Here is a 16,870-nt window from a genome sequence, read left to right on the forward strand (position 1 = left end):
TAATTTGCTAATATACAGGGGCACTATAGTCGTTTCTCACACGAGCGTTTTTCTAGACACGTTTTAAAGATCTTTTACAATGAGATTATAAGATAATAACTCACTTAAACTGAAAGCTAAATCCACTGCCGTGCTCTAAAATTGATCGCAGGGGCAGCGCCTTCATTCGGCACTTTCCGGCACACTTCGTCGATGTTGATATCGGGCTCGTCGGTCGTCGCCTCACCCAGACTGCTTTATGTCTGGCAGCAGAGATCATGCGCGGTCGCCATATTACCGAGCACCCCTCCCCTCCAGTCCCGTCACAGCACACAGCCACAGCAGCCGTGCGGGAGGCTACATACTGAACAACGCTACCGCTGTGGAGGACCAGTGATACAGCAAAACCAAGACCCAAACCAGGATTCAGTGGAATGGATTTAACCATTGCGCTTTGCTATTAAGTGATCGTTTTCGCTTCCACGTCACTGTTCTACGGATGAAAGGTCGCTTTGTTTTAATTTGGATTGCTCAGAGTAAATATAGCTGTTAAAACGACTCACTACTGTCTGTGCATAGCTAGCCGGTGATGGAGACTGGCAGCTAGTTAGCTGACGTTACTCCTCTTAGGCTAGTTAACATAACGCCAACTTACTCAGCAACTGTTTTGCTTTTAGTACGCGTTTTCATTGCCACAAAGCATTTTTTTTTCTACGAGACAAACGGAATGTTAGCTTATGTTTAGCAAAGGCACAGACAGATAGTTAACCGGCGAAGTTCAACTGGCATCAGCTGACGTTAGCTCGTTAGCTGCTGAGCAAGCGGCCACTAGCTTCTGTTGCCTCGCTCACTGTCACAGAAAAAGACTGAGCTGTGCATGAAAGGCTGTAAATATTAGCTCGGCTTTGCCTGAAATTTAAGAGCAACCACTCTAGACTTTGTTGTAATATTTATTTTTCAATCGGGTTGTCTGTTAACCGTAGTTTTGGCAAAACGGCGCCGTTAACGAACTGCAGTCTTATTGCATACTGTCAGAGACCAACTACCGCCCGGATTCCCCCTCAAAATGCATCATCCGGACCCTGCAGGAGACTCTGGCAGTGTTAGAAAGATGGCGCATCCGGCTGTCTTTCACAGAAGGGGGAGCAACTCCAGCAGCGGGAGCGGCTCCACGCTGTCAACACCGGCAAACCCGGTGGTCAATAACAGCCACGTTTCCGATGATTATCAGCCCTCCTTGTTGATTCAGCCTCCTGCTGGTTCTTCTTCTCCGGGTCCACATCATCCTCCTCCTCACAGCCTGAATCTGCTCTCCCAGCCCCAGCCCACACAGCCGACTGGAGCGCAGATAAAAAAGAAGAGTGGTTTCCAGATTACAAGTGTGACTTCAGCACAAATATCAGTTAGTACCAATAACAGTATTGCAGAGGACACGGAAAGTTATGACGACTTGGATGAGTCCCACACGGAGGATCTGTCATCTTCTGAGATCCTGGATGCTTCTCTGTCCCGGGCTAATGACGTAGTGGGAGCAGAGAGAAGCTCTTCAGAGGAGACGCTGAATAATTTCCATGAGGCGGAGACCCCCGGAGCCGTCTCCCCCAACCAGCCTTCACATCCTCATGCTCTGACCCAGGCACATCACCATGGTGGGGCCATGGTGAATGGGACTGTACACCATCAACACCCTCATATTCCTAACCATGCTCAGAGCTATCCTCTATCCTCTGGGCCTGGCAGCACCCCATCTGCCCTCACCTCTGGAGCTTTACCGAGTCTCACCCAGAAAATGCCTTCGAATGTGGGGGGCCCTCAAGAGAATGTTTCCCACGCTGCCCCTCCAAGTATTACTTCTCAGCCTGCGGGGATTGTGGCCCCAGGATCTGTCCCTGGAATGCACTGCTCTGCCACGGGCACTACAGTTAGCATAGTAAATCCCCAGACCAGCAGTGTTAGTAATGTGAATATGTTGAGCTCTGCCAATGTGCCTGTGAGAGGGGGAATAAGCACGAGTGCTAGCAGTAGCGGTGGTGGCTTTCCTCTCAATGTGATGAGCAGCAGTGGGGGGAGTGGAGGTGGTGCTGTTCCAACCGGAGGTAACCATATGCCCACCACTAACATCAGCATGATCCAGCAACACCAAAACATCAACTCCAACATCACCATGACTACTGCAAATACTACTGCTGCTGCTGTCAGTGCCTCTGGAGGCATGGGAGTCCCCAGCGGGATCCAGGGAAGAGTTGGATCAGCTGTGCTGCAGCCTGTGAGTGCTACTGCTACAGCTGTGGCCTCGGCTCCTGTCTCATCCGCTCCTGCCGCGCCAGCTCCGGCTCCTGCAGTGGCTGCTACCAGCTCACGCTTCAGGGTGGTGAAGCTGGACTCTAGCTCTGAGCCCTTTAAGAAGGGCAGATGGACCTGCACTGAATTCTATGACAAGGACACGCCGGCCCCTGCTCCCTGTACCTCTGCATCTGATACTGGGTCTCTCAGCGTACGCCAGTTTGTCTCTGAGAGCTTTGCTGTGACCTCAGAGAGAGAAAGCACAAGTGGCAGTTCTGTGAGTAGTACTAAGAGCCATTACATTGAAAACACAGGCAGTGGAGAGGTTGGCGTACCCCAACACGCCCAGGATTACACCTCCCCACCTCAGGGCTATCAAGGAATTCTCCCCAGTGGCTTAAACATGGGAGCATCTCAAACTCAACCTCACATGCACACCCAGGATTTGACCCATCCACACGTAAAGACAACTGTAGCCCCTTCAGCTCCCACAAACATTCATCAGCCTGCACCCATGGCAGGCCACCAATCCACCATTGGTCTTCCTACAGCTGCTGTGCCCCTGCAGCAGCAGCTCACATATGCCCAGGCAGTTGCTAATCAACCCGCAGGCTCCTCACAGGGTCTCGTGGGAGTTCAGCAGCAGAAGTTGGGCTACGTCACCCTTCCACAACAATCGGCGGCTACCACGCCAGCACCCCCAGTGTCAATGAGGCCAGCTGAGTACACCCAGCCTCAGTTAGGTATCCCACAGGCTGCTGCTTCTCAACCTCTTTCCAGCCAACCTGGGTCAGCGCCTTCTGGCCCAGCTAATAGTGCTTGTCAGATGATGGGAGGTCCTCAGCAATCACAGGGGCTCCTTCACACACAGCCCCCCTCTCTTCAGGCCACCACCTCCGTCATGCCCTCTCATGTTGGTCTTGGTCAGCAGCCTCAGAGCCACCCAAGCCATCTCGATTGTCAGCAGCCGCCACAGTCTCTCCCGACTCAAATCCAAAATCCAGGCTTGAGCAGCCAGCCGCCTGCGGCGGTCCATCATAGCCATGCATCTGCACAAAGTGTGCCTCCTCCAAATCTTCAGAATGATCACCAGGCCCAGCCCCAAACCCACAATACTGGTAACAGTGGCCGAATGCCCCCACAAGGTGTTCCTCATAGCCAGTCTTCTTCTGTCAGTTTGACCCAGGATCACAACAGTGCCCAGGCCCTGTCTCATGCTGCCCAGGCCAGTGCCCTCTATGCTAGTTTGCCCAGTTTCACCACAACACAGCTGCAGGATGCCCAGCGGCTGCTCCTCCAGCATCAGTCTGCTTTGTTGGGGCTGCCCAAGCTGTCTGTAGGGGAGGCTGGATTTGGATCGAATACTGGCCAGGGTCAAGATCTCACCACCGCCAGTGCCTTAACTGCACCAGCTGGTCTCAAGACTGCAGATGGAGAGGAGGATGGGTAAGAAACTTTAGTTCACTCACTTTTCTTAAAGTATATTTAATGTGTCGCTGTCAGTTTCACAGGCCTTTGTAAAGAGAAAAAGCCTAATGCAGACTGGTGTTATATTATTTTTGGTGTTTGAAGCCTAAAACAGCGTTCTGAATCAGTTTGAAGCTGACAAGTTTACTGGTTGTTGCAGCAGCTGTGAGGGAAGAAGAGGGGTTTTTATTCTTCCAGATAACCATGCGACAGTGTTCAAGCTGCTACGATCTGTCTGTCCTCTGTCGGTGGGGCACAGCACAGGACTCGGTGTAGATGTTAATGTCTCTTGTCTTTTTCAAGCGGCTGCAGTGATTCGACATTTTTCCTCAACCGCTTGCTCGCTTGAATCCCAGCTGTCTGTCTTACAGGGCACAATTTGTGCTGGGTGCACAGTTTGTCTTGCCCACCCTCAGCACATTGTTAAAGAGCAGGGAGCACAGAGGCTGTTGTGTGATTCTTTGATTAGTGATAAGGGGAAAAAAGCAGCTTCAAATTGTGGTATTCAGCATTGGAAATGTATATCAAAGCAACATGAATAAATGCTTCTTCTTACTTACAGATTGATTCATGAGAAGGAAATATTAGATTGGTGGACATGAAGAGTAAAGTGCATAGCTGGGTTTTTTTTCTTTTCTTTTCCACTCTAAAAGCTTATTGATTTCACGAAGACCTGTCTGGCTTTCCTGTGAACAAAGTGAAAATCCTTTGGAATGTCCTGCCGCTAAGTTTTAAGAACTGATTTTTGAGGTTAGAGAGGAATTTTAATCACTTTACAGCAGCAGGACATAGCTCACAATTCACTCACTCCTAACAATCCTAAGCCTTTATTCTTGAGTTCTGAAAACTTTAGTATTACCTTAGTACTTACCCTATCAGCTGTTATGACGTTTAGCATAACTGACTTCTAACTAGCCGGTAGAGTAGAGAAACTGTCTAAGAACATAGGGGTGTAAGTGGAGGAAATTATGGTAGTTTTGTTTCGGTTTTGTCTTCATGGGTCAGGTAGATGGCTAGTGATGGATGGCTTCTGTTATCACATGATATTCAACTGAGGAATGTGGAATCTGTGTGAGGTCAGATGGATTATTATGTCTTTGATCAGCAGCATTTGTGCCAGACCAAAGCTATTGTGACATATGGGAAGATTGTCTCTTTGTATGATGCTCAATATTTAATTTGGTATAGTTTACCTGCTGTCAGTGAGGTGGTAGTAGTTTGAAATCACCCAGTAAAGGTTGCCATCTTCCTTATTTCTGTTTTTAGCAAGTGAGGCCTGCTTAACAAAAAGTATGGCAAACTGCGATGACAGTGCAGTCCCATCAGCTGATCCAAGCATGGCCTGTACTTTAAGCCTGATCCAGTCATTCTTTTTTTTCCCCCTGAGTTTAGTCTAGACTAGAATTGAACCCTTAGAGGCAAAATCACACAGTTTCCTTTATTAGATGCGCTTCACTTAACACTTAACCTTGTGTGACTGCAAGATGACACATTAACAATCAGGTAAAAAGAGAGAGCTGCTAAATTCAGTTATCATTCAGCAGATATGACCTCAGCGGTGCAGTTGATTTACCTGTCCAGCCATCAGTGACGCCAGGCTGCCCTTTATGGTTGAGCTTGTGCCAGCCATGACACGGAGTTTATATTCCACCCCGTCGCCATGAAAAGATACAACTTTAGATCAACTTTTGGTATCGTACAGCTTTCTGGTGGTTTGTGTCGGAGGTGCTGAATGTAAAGTATCAGCATCTAAAGCTCCTCTCAGACTCGGGATATGTGATGATGAAGGATTGCTCTTACAGTAGTGGTGCAGCTGTTGCCATGTGAAAAGCATCCTTTCCCATCACCTATTTCAGTGTCTCTGCTGCAGTGCTGTGAATACGGAGACTGCCGCTTGACCATAACTGAAGAAAACTTGGTTGACCTACACTTAGGGTTTTATTAGAGTTATTATAGCAGGAGAAGTCCTTTAGTAGTAAGGCTCTGTGATGTGGACTTTTTAAAGTCACCTTTATGAAAGCGTTGAAAAGACCGGAGAGATCTTTCTTTGTACTTATTGCAGAGGTGCCGGTCCCTCTCATCCTTGTTCCTTGTGTGGTGGGAATGAACATACAAGCACATTGTGGATGTGTGCCATGCCAGTGGTCCTCTGTGTGCCTCGTGTCAACATATTTTAAGGCTTTCGGCTCTGCCCTCATAAACCCCCGCCCCCCCCCTCTTTAAGCCTGGTACACAACTGTGCGATTCTCGGTCATCTCGGATGAAAGAAGACCAATGTGAAATAATAGTGGAGATGCCTTTGACTGTGGCTAAAATGGTGTTCCCACATTAGGCTGTGAAAGAGGTTCAGAGACCGCTGTTGTCACAAATTTCTGTGTCAGAAATTTAAGATGGTCATCTTGGAATGTCACAAATCAACCTATGTCTACCTCCCAGTAGGAACGTGGCATGGAACGACGGGCTGATCAACGCCGCCTGTCGTGTAAAAGCCAAAACAGACCAGAACAGTGTAGGTGGAAGTGAAGTGAGACAAACGTAACTCATAGAATTTAGATAATAAAGCGGCTCAGGTTGAGTTGCGGCCTTGTCTGTGCAGCCTACATGTAGAAAAGATTCAGCATGGAAAGAAATGGCGGAGGAATTGGGCGAATGTTAAACCTTCAAATATATTTCTACACATCTTAGTAAACAGTGCGGCCATTTTTCTGTCCGTCAGCTCATAAAAAACGCTTTTCTGTTAACATGACTTGTAAAATCCATATTGCTCTTCAGGATACGATTCAGCAGGTATCATCACCCTACAGTCTGCCCACGTCAAACACGATGTTGTAGTCAAGTTTATCAAATGCTTGTTTCACAGTGGGCAGTCGTGTAGCTGCTTTAAAGCACATTTCATATGTTTTTCTTTGTGTGTGTGTGTGTGTGTGAGAGGCTTCGTATCAAGCAGGGTGTCAGTTGTGCATTTGCTCTGTAAGTGCTGACAAGTCATTATCAGGATGAGTTCCAGATGGGTGGGTTGTTTGTATGTGTGTGGGTAGACTGCTGCTGATTGACTGCAGGGTTTTATTGATCTGATCCTCATCGGTGATTTAGGATGAAGGGCTTTAACTTTAATAGCATGAGCAATGTGTACATCATATGAGATCGGGTGCTCAAACTATTTCATGATTAGAGTATATCATAAATAATACTGCCTTCTATATACGAGAACGGGGTTTTGTGTGTATTATCTTTGAAGACAGTCTTTAGGTGCTTAATCAAGATATAAGGACACTATAAAGTTTTATATTTTAGTTTTGGATAGTATTATGTAGGATTATTATGGTTGATTATCCATTCATCATATTATGTATGTGCAGGGTGTATGTTTCCTTTGTTATTGGGCTTGTTTATTTGTTCTGCCCAGTCTACTGTTACTGCCTACTGTTAGGTCACCCTACCTTTCAAGTAATAACTGCCTTTTAATGCTGTTTTCCATATGTAAAGATGGAGAATCTCAGGTATTGGCATCAAGGACTTGAACTGGCTCCAGGCTGGTCGGTACTAAAATATTTATAAGCTAAATAGATATAGTGTTGTTGTTGAAATTCATGTAATGTTAATTCATTCTAACATAGCTCTCATTTCCAAATTCCTTAGCATCTCTTACTGACAGTAAAACTGCTAGCATCGGGTGGTCACATTTTAAAAAATTGTTTTTCGTTGGAGGCTTTCTGGTTTTGGTTTTGGTTTGATATTTGGCAGCTCGTTCATGCTCGCACTATTTTCTTAGCGGTGGCGGAGTAATATCAACGAACATCCAGTACAAAATGTCAAATAAAACACGACAGAAGCAACTTTTCTAAACGAAATTTGATATGGATTACCAGTGCACATCAGTAACCACTCCGGTGAGTTGATGATTTTGAAAACGGACGTTTATGGTGCTTTTACGGACCTTTTTGGACATGCACATGACTTGCCGTTCTGAAGCAGGTTGAGATGAATCAAAATTAGGCAAATACCGGAGACAGGAGTAAAATTCAAAAAAGCGGTGAGGGGGGATCTAAAACATTGCAGACGACTCAGAAAAGAAGCTCTCCTTTAAGCATTTCCAACTCGTTTCTTTAAACTATCCCACAACCATCATTTTATAGCTCAAGTTCAAGTAAGACACCCCGTTACCTGTTGCTAAACAAAGGAAAATAACCCAGAAAGAAACAGCTGAATGTCACCCCACTTATTTTAAATGATTTACACCTCCTTAGTACACACTGAAGTTGAATTGTTCAAGACATGCCTTTAATAGCTTCAGCTGTGGGGATGTAGACATGCTAATTGTGTTATGTGCACTTCCATATTATAATATAACATTGTAGGGGGATTTTACTGATCCCAGGTCTGGTTGTTACAGCAGGAGTTGTGGACAAGCTGAGTGTTTTATGCTGTGTTTTTTTTCAGTGTATAATTTGTGGAAGGCAAACGTTGGCATCGGGTAATGGGAACAAAGTGTAGAGATAAAGGAAGTCGGTGCAGATGTGCGCTCTTAAAAAGACAAATCATCTAACAGGAAGTACCAAGTGTGTCAACTCAGTTAATTTACAAAAAATCATTAGTGTATTCAAAGTCAAATTCACTCTGTTTCTGGCTTAGTGTAATATTTACAATTAGAGAGCAAATGACGAAAGTCACAAGTTTTGATCCTGATATGAGTTATAGGATGTTTGAAAAGTATCAAATCTTTTTGTGTCTTTATGTTTTGCAACAGAAAAGTAGTCCATCTTTAAAAACCTGTATCAATAAATTCCTTACCTATACCTCGCTGTCACCATTAGATACTGTTGGCTTTTATCCAAGGATGTTGGCTGTTGATTTCTTCAGGTCAGTTAACATGTATGCTGTATGTTCCTGGAACTGTTTTCTTTTCTCAGGCCTCAACAGGCTTCAACACCACAGTTATGTTAAGTATTAGAAACAGAAGTGGTTGATCTAACTAAAAACCCAAAGTACACTTGCTCCATGGTATATGACTGACTGACACTGTGGTACATGATTGATCCGGTGATGTGACATGGCAGAAGAAGCATCTTCAAAATGATGGTCTCTTTGATACGAATAAGCGGGCAGTTTTTTTCCTTTCTCTTTTTGTCAAATGTAGAGCTATTGTTGCTGTGAACACAATCAAAGAGTGTGTGTGTGTGTGTGCTGCAGTGTGTGAAAGCTCAGGGGAATGTGGGCTGGCTGGCTGGCTGTGTGATGGCTATCTCCGCTGCTGGCTGTTTTGTAGTCCTCCCCCTGGCAGCGCAGGGAGCCGATCTGACCCGGGTCTGGGTCATTGTGTGGAGATCAACGAGATCCCCAAAATTCACAACACACAGCGGAAGTGACCCAAGCTGACCCACCGCAACTCAGTCAGGTCTACAGACCACTGATGACCCAGCAGCCCAGACCTGATGGAACCAACACTGAACACAGTCGCACAATCTTCCAGTTGTTATAAATCATCGTATTGAGTTGTTCTGGGTTTTCCATCATTGTCTGCTCTGCGGGTGCTTTTGTACGAGTATCGACTTGGAAACGTTCAGCCTCTGACAGACCTGGTGTCCAGATGCTGCAGTCTGTAGTTCTGAGATAAAAGAGATCTTCTAAACATTTGGAAGCATGTTGATTTTCTGTCATTTTAGGCACATGTTTGTTCGGTGCTGAGCTTTTAACTCCTTTTAGCTTTTGCACCTTTCGTCTGTTGTTCAAAATGCAGGGTTGGCTGTTGATAATTTGTATTCAGATTATTAATGAATTATTTTGTTTTTAGTAGCAAACACACATTTGTTGTTGTTTTGTTTTAGATAGAGCGTGGTGGCTACATTCAACTTGAGTTTTAAGCCCAGTAAGCTAAAATTGTTGCTTATTGACAAGCAAAGATGAGGAAAGCAGAAGGTGAGATGGGACTTCTCAGTTCAGGGTGACCCATTTGCCCTGTGCAGTTGCACAAAACCCTGTTCATGACTTGTCCACATGGTGTGAAGAAAGGAGAAGCCATCTTTTTGACATGTATACTGTATACGCTGTAAATGCTGTGTTTAACCGTTCATGGCTATAAACCTGTGACTGCTGGCGAGCTTATTTCGTTTCAGTATCCAAGCAGCAATGCTAGACATACTTCATTTTTCAAAATTAAGATCAGGTGGTTTATTGAAAAGAAACACTTTGGGAAAACAATGGCACTGGTCAGCCAAAAAGAAGGGTCAAGGAGTCCCAAGTTGCTGCTTTGAGTGTAACAAATATATACATTCAATACGCTCGCTGTGACAATGGTGTGTTCTTTCTTTCTTTTCTTCCTTCTGTCAGTCTTTCTTTTCTCCCGTCCAAGCGCGCCACCGTTGTAACATCCAGCTGTTTGTGTAGCGCTCTGGTTTGCCCATAACCAAAATGCTTCTGTAAAAGTAAACAGCAATTGTTATTTGTTATGATGTTATGCTGCTGACACCTCCCCCATTTTTACCACACAGACCGAGCCAGAGAGCACCAGAACACAGCAGAGCAGCAACATGCTGTGTTTGAGAGGGAGGGGGGGAGGGAGGTAGGGAGAGAGTGGGAGGGAGGGGAGGTCTCAACACACACTACTGAGTTTTTACTGTCTTCATCAAGCAGTGAAAGCATGGCAGAGACTGCAAAGATTGGAGTGGAGGTTGTCGTGGTGTAATAGACAAAAGTTTCTACATAAACTACTCACCTGCATGTCTCTGAAATCTCTCCGTCTTCGTCTGCTCGTGTCTGTGTGCCTCTCTGTGCTTTGTACGGATACGTCATTGATTTTGTTCGTGTCCGACCCTCTTCTTGCTGATTGCTTATTTTTCCATCAATAAACAGGATTGTTTCACTTAGGAGTGCTGTGGGGAAACTAATGGCCTGTAATGGATGATAATGGATTGTGTTCGGTTTGCCTTTCATCTCTGAGAAAATTGCCCGTCCAACCTGAGCACACGTTCATGCACAAACACACACAATCAAACATGTTGCCATAAAAGTTTTAACCTTGATGAAGGAAAAGCTCTCGCTGCTATTGCGGTTCATTTTGTCCCTGCATATTAAAAACAGAAGCGGTTCTTTTATTGGATTTGTTACTCCAATGATGGTGTTTATTTTCAGGTTTTTGTTTTGTCACTTTTTAATTTGATCAATAATTTCAGGGTGCTTCCATAAGGATTTCGGGGGCCAATCTCCATTCGGTGGAAGCGGAATTGGAATATTTGAAGCCTTTTATTCATAAATAATATAATCTGCTAATGTAATATTTTCAAAAACATTCTATACGTTGCAATAGTAGATGAGAAAGTATCAGGATTTGACAGCCATCATCATTCATCATTGGTCTACATATGTGTCTTTTAAGCCAAAGGAGCCGCTCCTGGTCATTTAAAAGTTTTTTTGTTTGTTTAATTTGGTATTAAATAAGTCACAATATATGAGATCAAATTTACAATAGATGCTAAATCAGAACAACACGCAACCCAAACAGAAAATTGCAATTAAAATGAAAACATTCCCATGTGAGCTGCCGTTCCCATCGTGTTTTGTTTATTTCTGTAGTCTCCATAAATAACCCCTTGAAATAAGTGATAATACCAAGAGTTACCAGGAACCAGCCACAAAGAAAGTTAAGAAAAAACAATCGCAGATGATCAGGTGGTATTCGGGGGTACTTGAGAAATCTCATCCAGTGATTCAGAAGCTTGCTTATGGGACATAAAGGACACATTAAAGCCCGGACACTTGATTATTCCATGTGACGCGTATAACGGCATGAAAAGGTGTTGTTTGAGGTTTCATCTGCAGTCATGTTTTTTTTTTTCTTTTAAAATTACTTATTTTTAATCTTTAGTGGGCTGCTGCAGTGATCCCCCTAAACATGCAGGCAATGTGCTGAATCATGGCTGGCATTCCTGTGGCCAGAACACTGTCCAGTCAGCTCAGGGAATCACACACACACACACGCACACACACACACAATACAGAGAATACAACGAATGTCTTTCCTGTCGGTGTAAAGATTCCTCCTTTTTTCTTTTTTCTTTTTTTTTTGTCATCAACTTGTTTCATGTGATTCGCTCTGTTGCTCTGGCTTCTTTTTGCTGATTCATTCATTTTTTTGTTTTTTGTGCGTGATTTGTACAAAACCGAAGCAGTTACTGCCTATTACCGCTATCTTCATCTGTCTTGTTCAGGTTAACGAAGGTTGCTAGTTTCAGCCGTTCTGCTTGGCTGTAATGATGCAAGAGCTCTAACCACTTAATGCCTTTACTCATAGGGTTTCATATTCATTCAGTCTCTCTTTGTTAGAGCTAATCCCCCCCCCCCCCTATGCTGTGTGGCCTGAAAGAGGGGAGCAGTTGGAGGGAGCCAGTTATGTATTTATTTTTACAGCTTTGTCCCCTCTTATTGTGTAGCAAAGTACTTCTCCTAATAACTCCTAATAAGGCAAATGCACCTCATCCTCCTTGTGTCCTGTCCCCAACTGTCTCAGGTATTGCATAGATTTAGATTCTTTTTGTGTGCCAATGCGCTTAAATGTGCAAATTGCTTGACAAATCTTGCAGCGGGTTGTGTTCAGCACAGCTTTTAGCCCAGTGTGTGCACGCATGTCCAAAAGCATAAAACCTGCCACCGTAAAATTCAAATGTCTCAAGCAAGACATTCATTCTTTTAAACTTTTTAGCCACACGTGGTCAGTAAATACCCCCAGGCTACTGTTGACACTGTCACTGTAGCCTACTGAAACCCACACCCCGCAGCTCTGTAAACAATGCTGTGCTACCCCCTGCTGGTCAGCAAGCTGTGACCTGCCTACACACAGCAGGCTCGTCACACTGCCTGCAGTGTGTGTGTGTGTGTGTGTGTGTGTGTGTGTGTGTGTTGGGTTTGGGGCGGGTGTTATGGGATGCTGTTTTTAGACCTAATAGTACCATATTTATCATGCTCTGTTTTTCTTCAGATAGTAGGACCATGGCTGATGTGGTTGTACTGCTTTCAGTGCTCCGTTGGTCGCATGCAGGCCATCCTGCTGGGAAGCGAGAAGTGTTGCTGTTAGGTCCAAATGAAAATTTATCAATTTTCTACACATGTATAGATATGTCAACCATAATTGGCTTGTACATAGGATTTATTTAATGTTTTCCTATATTTTCTGCATTTAGATTTGGATTGTAAAGCCTCAACATCTGAGAAATGATCGTGACAGAGCAGCTGTAGTCTGAAGTCACATGAATTTAGACTTGAATTGTTGCAGAGCTGGAGTGGAGCAATATCAGGACGTAAGAAGTTTCTTAGCAATGTTTTAGTCTGCTCTCAGTAAAACAAGTGAAAAAGAGTTTAAAATTTGAAGAAGATATATCTAAGATATATCTAATGGACCTGGAAGAGGGAGCATAAGTTGGTGAGAAAACATTATAATAGCTGATGGTTAAAGGAGCCCCGAAGTCCTTGAGGTGCCAAGTGTGCGTCAAAGTCTTGGCCAGCAGTAAAGAAGAAGATTCAGTGCTACATGATGTTTGCTTTTGGTTGTAGTTTATGTTCAAAAGGCCTCGCAGCTTTCCACCCTCAGCTCACTGCAGTGTGTTTACCTGTGTGAGACAACTTCCTGAAGACTCTTAGCTGTGCTCTTACCACATCTTCCTGGGATTATCTGATTATCTAACCCAACTAGTGCTAATGGGAAAGGGCCAAAGGTTTTGCTAATTGCAATAATAAATCAGTAAATGTAGTGATGGTATCATTATGTCCCAGTTTGGTTTCTTAGCACCTTTAAAAGATAAGTGAGCTCCATGCTAACGGAGGTTTAACACAAGCAGTTGCTCTCAGTCAAGTTGTGATGACATTAGCACCGCTTTGATGCCACGCTCTGTGAATGCTGTCAACCTGAAAGCTAGCAAATATACAGAACCCTTCTGTCACTATGCCACGAAGACGTGTTAGCTTTTAAATATTGCATCTGTAGCCTAAGCCAATGTTAATCTAATACGCAGCACAAGTGATATTAGTTTGGTTTTGTAAGGTTTGGTCAGGAGGAGAATGGGTGGTCAAAGTTAATGCTCTTAGATAACTAGTGAAAGAAACTGGCTAGTTAGTTGAGAAGTAACCATGGACAACCTTCCTAGCTGGTTGTTTCATTATTATATATTAGGTAGGAGGTAATGAGGCCGGTTTATATGCTATACACCTGTTTAACACTTGGTATCATAAAAATGTGATGTTACAGGGGAAACCTCTGCTACTTTGGACATTGAGGTAGTTGTATACAGAGAGGAAACTGTTATTCTGTTCACATGATTCGAAAAAGTACATCTGAACAGAGACTACTTCACAGCTAAAGAAACCTTAGACCAGGGACATGCCGCAAGGTACAGCCGAAAAGAAGCATTATATATCAGGATATCTGTGCAGTGATTTTAAAAAAAGAATAGGCTGTAAGGTTTATTTAGAGCTTCATTTTCAGATAATCATTCAATACGCTTATTTATTTTTATTTTTTTTAAATCCCTTTTAATAAGATATACTACCCATAAATGCCACGGGCAAGAAAACTGAATGAAAAATAATACAATAAATCCACTGATACCTCTGCTTCTCTGTGATTAAAATGGCTTTAGACCTGAACTGAATTTCCTTCACTACCATTGAGGGGAAGAAAAAAAAAAAAAGAAATGAACAGTTTTTCTTTTTTTTGTGTGCTCAAATACCAAATTTCAAATTTAACAGATTTTTCTTTAAAACAAAAAGTTCTGTTAAGTCTGAACTGGATTCACTTGGTCAGTCAGTTTAGGAGGCAGTGTGATATTGTTGCCACCAGATGGCAGTGTGGACCAGCTCACACGCCTGAAGTCTCAGTGCACAGTTGAACAGCCTCATGGATGTGTGTTTAAAGTCTTTATGGTGCTGCTCTATGTGCATCAGCAAGGTGCCTCACAGTGTTTGTCTGGGGCCGAGTCGGATTTGGTTATTTCAATTTGTTGAGTGTATTTCATTATTAATGGAACGTGGGTCCAGGGATAAGAGATGCTTTGCTGTATTTGAGATGTTATGGGAAGTTTTCTGCGTATTAAAGTGTTATTTTAATGAGCTTAATGTCAAACATCTGAACTGGGAAAGGGTCTTTCACAGGTGCTAATGTTTAATTAATTGTGCTGAGGTCTGAAATGATCCCAAAGGCTTCTGGGTCAGAATCTGCAGTATAATGGGTTTACTATTAGTAATGTGCTTTTCTGTCCTCTTTGTTATAACCAAAGCTACTCTTATAGCGACTCAATGAAATAAGTGTCTTACTTCAAGTGTATAAAACCAGATATTTTGCCCCAAGTTAAGTAAATGCTTAATAGATGAGCCATCACAGTATCTCCAAAGTGATCAACGCAATTGTAATTCAGATTTATTACCATAATCTTACAGTGACTGTGGCTTGATGCAGTTCTGATTGTGACCAGAAGATGGCAGTGTGGGTTACTCTTTGTCTGCTCTTTGGTTTATCCAGACAACACTTTTTCTTTTCCCATTTGCTGTCACTTTTTTCGATATCCTCTCCTTGTGCATTTGACAGTTCAAGTCGCCTCAGAAAGCAGCGATGACCTCAGGAATGTCATACTGGATGTATGCCTGCAGCTGGCAGGGTGTGGGGGGGTATATTGGAACTGCATCGAGCATCAGACAGGCTCCCCTAACGGCGTGTTGATCAGTATTTCAGTACAGTACATCCTGAACTATGTGTCCCTATGAAATTGTCTCATTAAGTTGTCTCATGATTTTATCAAAAGATATGTAGAGAAGAGCGATGTCTGTGTTGGCCACATTGTAAAACCCTGAGAGGAACAGCAGTTCCTTGGTTTGTTTGGCTCTGAGAATACTTCTGAAAGCCCGTCTTTCGTCAGAGGTTCAGACCTGGTGATGTGGAGCCCTTGGTGGTTAATCCACTCACGGCTCTGTGCTCTTGTCTTCACTTGTAATCTGACGTGAGTGAAGGCAGAGAACTGGGCCGAGGATTGTAACCTGAGGTTTCCGGGTATTATTGATCTGATAAATTAGCCCCCATCTTAAACGGCTTATGTAAAGGCAGAAAAAGCCTGTTGCTCTTTTTTACAATTTAAAAAAATAAATAGATATATAAATCAAGCTTTTTTTATTTTCCCTACTTGATCGGCTCATGAAGAAGATTTCATGATATATTACTGTAATATTATGTGTGTGTAAGCAGTATTAGAATAACAAATGGAGTACTTTGTAAGCTGTGAGGAGCCAACAGTGATTCATAAAATATATTTACTTTGAGGGAACGTGGTCTGTCTTAATTATGAGGCAGTTTAACCAGTATTGGGGGGTGTTCTCAATTTTCTATCTAATCCATTCAGATTGACCGACTAATCAATTCTGCCTCACCCTGACCCCTCACTCTGACCCTCGGCCTAAATTAGGATGGAGCAGAATGACCAAATATGGGGGATGGGACAGAAGCAAGGAAGGGAGAAGAGGGACACTTGGTTGGTCTTTATTCGGTGGCGTTTTATGAGATTACAACCTCCCGCAAACCACCAAAAACACACTTAAAAGATTCTGTTGGCTACGAGACGGTGCTGTAAAAACTTGGCACAGACACCCGTTGTTTTTTTGACACACCGGGTTGTTTTTTTCCCTCCCTTCAAAAGACTGAAATAGAACAGAGAAAACGGCCGACCCATATTTGTGTGTTTTTTTTTTTTTTTTTTTTTGTGCCCCCCACCCCCTTTTTTGGATTAGTTGAAGCCAGAACAATGCGTACAATGCGTAAGATACTATTTTATCTTGAAGTCAGCGATGGGAAGAACATGCAGCTGATTTGAGATCTGTTTCCTTAAAATGTGCGAGGTGACAACAAACGGGTGTGATGAGGATTATTGTCGGTGTCACAACATTCCTTGGTGCTTTACAGGACCATCGGTTCTGTTCCAAAAGCTTAGGAATGAGTTTGATTGTTGCCCCACTACTCTCTGCCTTCAGGTTCTCATCCCCTCGTCTTTTATTGCTGCCGTGAGCATTACTTTGGTTCTGTGCTGTCTATACAGGAGTGCTGCGTTCTTTGGCTGCTAATCCTTTTAATGCCAGATTTCACCCCTCATTACTCAAACCTGCTGCTCACACA

At 43.5% G+C, this 16,870-nt stretch overlaps 1 protein-coding gene across 1 annotated transcript in view; it reads left to right on the top strand.

Annotated features, from left to right (window-relative positions):
* The first annotated feature begins 286 nt into the window (after positions 1-286).
* The window catches only part of tsc22d1 (TSC22 domain family, member 1), a 29,067-nt gene continuing 12,483 nt past the window's right edge, over positions 287-16,870 (top strand). The window contains exon 1 of the mRNA XM_075479914.1: positions 287-3,708. Coding sequence (XP_075336029.1) covers positions 1,046-3,708 — 2,663 coding nt within the window. The 5' untranslated portion in view covers positions 287-1,045. The remainder of the gene's footprint in view (positions 3,709-16,870) is intronic.

The sequence above is a fragment of the Odontesthes bonariensis genome, chromosome 12, assembly GCF_027942865.1.
Source record: "Odontesthes bonariensis isolate fOdoBon6 chromosome 12, fOdoBon6.hap1, whole genome shotgun sequence".
Lineage (NCBI taxonomy): Eukaryota > Metazoa > Chordata > Actinopteri > Atheriniformes > Atherinopsidae > Odontesthes > Odontesthes bonariensis.